This window comes from Zingiber officinale, chromosome 6B (assembly GCF_018446385.1).
Source record: "Zingiber officinale cultivar Zhangliang chromosome 6B, Zo_v1.1, whole genome shotgun sequence".
Classification (NCBI taxonomy): domain Eukaryota; kingdom Viridiplantae; phylum Streptophyta; class Magnoliopsida; order Zingiberales; family Zingiberaceae; genus Zingiber; species Zingiber officinale.
In genome coordinates this window covers 85,683,036-85,689,230 of record NC_055996.1, presented here as the reverse complement: position 1 = coordinate 85,689,230, position 6,195 = coordinate 85,683,036, and the positions used below count along the sequence as shown (strand labels likewise).

General features: G+C 31.3%; 1 protein-coding gene across 1 annotated transcript; it reads left to right on the top strand.

The window, feature by feature from the left end:
• The first annotated feature begins 360 nt into the window (after positions 1–360).
• LOC121991187 (zinc finger MYM-type protein 1-like) lies at positions 361–1,944 on the top strand. Its single transcript, XM_042545204.1, has 2 exons — positions 361–1,164; positions 1,399–1,944. Exons 1-2 carry the CDS (start codon positions 361–363, stop codon positions 1,942–1,944), a joined length of 1,350 nt encoding a protein of 449 aa, XP_042401138.1.
• Positions 1,945–6,195: the final 4,251 nt, after the last annotated feature.

The window sequence follows — 6,195 nt, the reverse complement described above, 5'->3', positions numbered from 1 at the left end:
TTCATCAGGGAAACATGAGCTTGAAGTTGCTTATCGCAAACGCTTGACTTCCATTTTAAAAGTAATTCGATTTTTGTTGTTACAAGGGTTGCCTTTTCGGGGACATGATGAGTCTTCAACATCATCCAATAGAGGAATTTTTTTAGAATTGCTCAAATGGTATAACTCAGAGTGTCCAGAAGTTGCGACAGTTGTTGGAATGAATGCACTTGGAAATAATCAAATGATTGCCCCAAAAATTCAAAAGCAATTGGTGAATGCTTGTGCAGTTGAGACCACAAATGCTATTCTAGCTGATCTTGGAGATAGGTGGTTTACTTTACTACTTGATGAGGCTCATGACGTTCAGTGAAAGAGCAAATGACAGTTGTTATTAGATATGTGAACAAACATGGAGAGGTGATTGAACGATTTATAGCTATAGTTCATGTTGCAACAACTACAACTGCTTGTTTGAAGGAGGCAATCGACTCTTTATTTGCTAAGTATGGTTTGTTAGTGGCGAGATTGAGGGGTCAAGGATATGATGGTGCTTCAAATATGTCTGGAGAATTTAATGGCTTAAAGTCACTGATAATGAACGAAAATCTGTATGCATTGTATGTTCATTGTTTTGCTCATCAACTCCAGCTAGTGGTTGTAGCTGTTGCTCAAGCAAATCAATATGTTTGTAATTTCATGTGGATTGTTGGTTCGATTGTGAACACATCTGCATCATCTTACAAAAGGGCCGACAAACTTCGACAACTTGAACATGATAGAAAAGTTAAACTTCTTGAAAGAGGAGAGATTAGTTCTGGTAGAGGACTAAACCAAGAAACTAGTCTAGCTAGACCTGGAGATACACGATGGGGGTCTCATCATTCAACTTTATGTCGTATTGAACAAATGTGGCCATCTGTTATAGAGGTTCTTCAAAATTTGATTGATGATGGTGATCGTTCTTCTAAGGGTTTAAGTAGAACTTTGGTTAAAAGAATGGAGAGGTATGAATTTGTGTTTATTCTACTATTGATGAAACGTATATTGGCAATCACAAATCATTTGTCAATCGTTCTACAAGAGAAAGATCAAAATTTTGTGAATGAGATGCATTTGATCAATAATGTGAAATGCAAATTGCAAAAGTTGAGAGATTCTGGATGGGATATTTTACTTGAGGATGTGAAGAAGTTTTGTAACACTCATTCCATTGAAATAATTAATATGATAGATAACATCAACAGCCGTAGTCGTTTGAAGAGAGATGAGAAAAATATTAATTTTTATCACTACTACCATGTTGAAATCTTTTGTGAGGTAATTTCATAATTCTTTTTTTTGTTTACCGTCAATTAAATTTTTTTAAACAGTAACATATTTACGATTTTTTTTTGTTGTTTGATTTTTAAATTGTAGGTTATCGATATTATTCTACAGGAGATGGATAGTCGTTTCTCTAAAACAACTACAGATTTGTTGATTTATATGTCATGCCTTGATCCTAGGAATTCGTTCTCTAGATTTGATGTACAGAAATTAGTACGTCTGACTCATTTTTATGAGGATGATTTTTCTTGGAGTGAGCGTATGTTGGTTGAACAAGAGCTTGAAACATATATTGATGACGTCAGATCAGATGAACGGTTTGAAGGCATTTCAGATTTGGGAGCTCTTGCAAAGAAAATGATTGAAACAATGAAGAACCGTGTGTTTCCTTTGGTTTATCAGATGATTGAGTTAGCCTTACTTCTTCCAGTTGCTACTGCAACCGTTGAAAGAGTGTTTTCGGCAATGAATATTGTCAAAACAGATTTGCGAAACAAGATTGGAGATGAATGGATGAATGATAGTTTGGTAGTCTATATCGAGAAAGATGTTTTTAATACTGTCGACAATGAGCTAATTTTACAACGTTTTCAGAACATGGAGTCTCGAAGAATGCAATTGTCACGTATTCGTTAGTAGATTGCTTTAATATTTTAATATTATTGTACGAGTTTTTTTTCATAATATTGTACCTTTTTCTCCTGTATACCAAGTTATTTAAAAATATTTTTTAATTACATAGAAGTTATTATTCAAAAAAAATTCGCCGCGCTCAGATCGCGGCCGCCCCTCCATGATTGAATTCCTAGATCCGCCACTGGGGGAGTCTGAGTACCCAGAAGGGATCCGGGCGTCTAAAGCAGGTCCGGGTGCCCAGACCAGTCTTGCCCGGGCGGATGCTGCGGGCACTCGAGTAGTCTGGGCACTTGGAGTCTGTCCAGGTGCTCGGACCCGAAAACTCATCTAGAAGCTGATGTGGAGTGCGTCGACTGGCAAAGCCATGTGGTCCAGGTGCCCGGAGAGGTTCTAGGCACCCATAATGTGCCTATATAAAGGCCTTCGACCAGGAGCTTAGAGACATCAACTGCTACGACTTTTACTCTTGCGCAGTGCTCCGAAAATGCTCCTACGATGTTGTGAAACTCCTCCGACAATCGGCGAACAAGACTTTCTCATTTTCTTTATTGTCGGTAACATTGTTTTTATTTCTTGTACTTAACCTGTGTAATCGTTTGAGCTCTTAGTGGATTGCCCAACAAAAGCACTCAACGAGTGCGGACTTTGGAGTAGGAGTTATCGAAGGTTTCGAATCAAGTACTTGTGTTAGCGCTTGGTTTCTTTGTTTCTTTTCCTCTTTTATTCTTCCTCCGTGTACTTCAATTTAATTCACTCTCGATTTTTGATGATCACTATTCACCCACCCCACCTCTAGCGTCTTTTCGATCCTACATTATACTTTTGTAGAATCTTAGGATTCAAACAAAGAGCATGGAGTTCATGCCCTTCACACTATCTCTTGCTAGCTTCCTCAATCGAGTTTGTTGGACTAGCTATGACTTTCTCCCCTTAGATATCAATCTCTTCGTAAGTATTTGTATATTTAATTCCACATAAATAATCTTGCTTGATAACTTAATATAGATTTTTCTATCACTTTCTTTCATTAGGTTCCAAATAGTTGGGGGACTCTCTTTAGCCTTGCTCAACTAGTTTTCAAGCTAAGTTGGAGCTACTAGTCTAACATTTCAAGACTTTAGTTTTGAATTTTGATTATATGTGTTTTTTTATTCTTCTTGCTTATATTAATTTGCATTACTGATTAAACAAATTAATCTTGTTTTTTTTGGTTTGGATGTAATATATTGTGTCATGAAGTCTGAAATAAACATATATAATGGAAAAAAAATTATTTATCGATCATCGAATTATAATTGAATAATTTATTCCAAGAGTTTTTAATGTATAATTGTATATGACCTTGTCATTTAATAATCGTAATATAATTAAAAAATATATTTTTTTTCAAATAATTAAATTTCATAACATATATAATTAGTCTCAAATAATAATATTTAAATTTTTTTTAAAAGATATTCCAATTAGATAGAGAAAAAGTTATCATAATAGACTTAAAATATATCAATTCCCCATTAGTAATGGTTCATCTTATTTTAATCAATATATTTAACTAAATTTATTATTTTACCATAATATTATATAATTTTTTTAACAATATAATATTGTATAAGGATGTTTTTATTAAATCTAAATTTAAAAATAAAAATAAATATATACTTTTAGGCTTATTTTGAAACTTTTTTTTTAATTTGAAAATGTTTAGTTGAACTTTGAAAATTTAAAAATTAACTTCTTCAAAAAAAATTTAAATGATGAAATTAAATTTGTCAAAAAAAAATCAACCTATTTTGAATGTGCTATTCCATATTTTAAATATCATAAAATTTTAATTCTATATTAATTTCAAACTTTTTTCAAAGTAAAAAAATACATGATAATTAAAGATAAAATTTTTAAAATTATAAAATTTGTATGAGATTTTAAACTAACAAATGACAGTCTTCATAAATATTCAATAAAAATTGATATTTATTTAAAAAATTTAAAATAAAATTTCTAAATTGATGAAAAAATAAATCAAGATTTTTAATTGAATTATGCAAATTTTATGAATTTATTTATGAATTTGTATAATCTTTTGATTTTTTTTTTAATATCGTAGATATACATACAGACCATTGAAGATTTTGATAATATAGATTTATTTTCACATATAATATGATGGGGAAGTGGAATCAACAATAACAATTAAGTTTTATACCACCTGATGAGTCGGCTATGTGAAAGTGAATTCAACCTTCAAAATTCGATCGAAGACAATTAAGATCTTGTAGACTAGAGATGCTGAGTCCATCTCTGTTGAACTTTGACTTGGTTAGAGCATAACTTCCAAAATATGCTGAAACATTTCACCTAACTTGTCCGTTGGCTAGCTATAGAGACACATCGGGCTCTCATCAATCTCTTATTTTCATATCAAATAATTGTTGGGATAGTTTTTTTTTTTTGACCCAGACCTCATATAGTTTTGTGCTCTTAATACACTCTTTCCAAATTTGTAAAATAAAACAATGCCTTTATGTAACTCATTCAACACCATCAAATCAAGAACACTCGTTTGTAACATAGAAAACAACGAATGTCTGCGATCTAAAGCATCTGCCACTTTACTTCGTTAGTTGCCTTGTGTCTGGTGGCCAAGTTAAACACTTGAAGGGGATTCCACCGAAAGAGAATACTGCAAATATTGAGCTTGACTTGTTCTTTAAGAGATTTTAAGGCTTCGGCATTTAAAAATTGGAAAAAAAAAAGAAGAAAGATATATATTGGCTCCAATGATCTTGAGCACAAATATAGCATAAAGATCGTAATCGTATAAAGTTAAGTAGAATAATTCTTTCAAGACAGATTTAATTTCTCACTCTTTTTTCCAATAGAAAAATATTAATTAGTCTATTTATTTATTGACAAATTGTTGAGACTTAAACTTACACTTGCGTTTGAAAGTCAAATATTTTAGTATTCGATTTTCCAAATCAAGTCGTTATTAAGTGATAAAAATGGCATATGTCATTAATTTAGGGTCATCTTACAGATCTAAATAATCATCTTTAGTTTGTTATGGATGATAATACTATAGTTAATCTTAAATGGGCAGGGGACTTATATGTCAAATAGTATGGTCGAAAGATTGCAACTTAGACATGGAAGGCCTTGAGGTGTGAAATAAGGATTATTAGTAGGAGGATCAAAGAGTTAGTGAAGGCTACTATTGTCGTCTAAAATATAAAGATGAAAATAAACAATAATAATAAATCAAAAATAAAACCAGATAAAAAGGGCATCGTTAGAAATGAAATTTAACTTCAGGCCAAGATATGCGAGGTAAAAACAGCTTCGTTTAAATTTTTATTGATTTAATAAAATGCATAAGGATGTCTTAACAATGAAATCTAAATTTTGTTAAATATTGTTAATATTGAATATCATTTCCCTGTTTTTTGACTTACATTGTATTACCAAACTATAATGTACGAACTTGACTGATATTCATAAAGTCTTGCCAATATACAATAGGCTTCTATTAAGTTGTTCTAAAATCTACTTAATTCTCCCAACTCAATCTTGAATAGCCATCATTGATCATGAAAAAAAAATTTACTTGGTTCTAAATATTCTTACATACATATAACCAATTAATTGTGTAAATGTATTTGGTATCATTCATGGTCAATAGTGTTGATAATCTTTCAATAGTTTAGACAAAATTATTTTTTAAAAAAATTCTAAAAGGCTAGCATAAAATGAAATTACAGATAATATAAAATATAAAGAACATAAAGGTATAATGATCCTCGCATAATTAATTTCATTAACATTTATTTTTTCCAAACATTTCATAGATGAACAAACATTACTCATTATCCTTCTCATAATTTATGAATGGTACATACATGAGTTAATCATCTTAATTAGCTAGATAGCACTAAATCTATTCATCCTTATCTTAATTTCTACGTAAGCTTTGTCATATGTTTTGTCCATCATTCAAAAATAGAAGATTCTCCATTCTTTCTTGAAGAATAAGATAATAAATGCACCCCATAATCTAGTAACATATATGATCATGTTTGAAAAATTAAAGAGATGGTGCGCTGACAATGATGACTTGATTGTTGATTGGAAGAAGATTTTTTACACCGAGAAAATTAAAGATTTTCCTTCGATCCTATGCACACTAAGATGAGTAAACAAAATGTCAATACCAAGAAACTAGGGGGAAGTCTCTAGCGAAGACTTTCCGATGCT

Coding starts and splice junctions, on each gene's coding strand:
- LOC121991187 (XM_042545204.1), top strand. CDS start 361: ATGACAGTTGTTATTAGATATGTGAACAAACATGGAGAGGTGATTGAA. Junction 1,165..1,398: donor GGGATATTTTACTTGAGGAT/GTGAAGAAGTTT, acceptor TTTAAATTGTAG/GTTATCGATATTATTCTACA.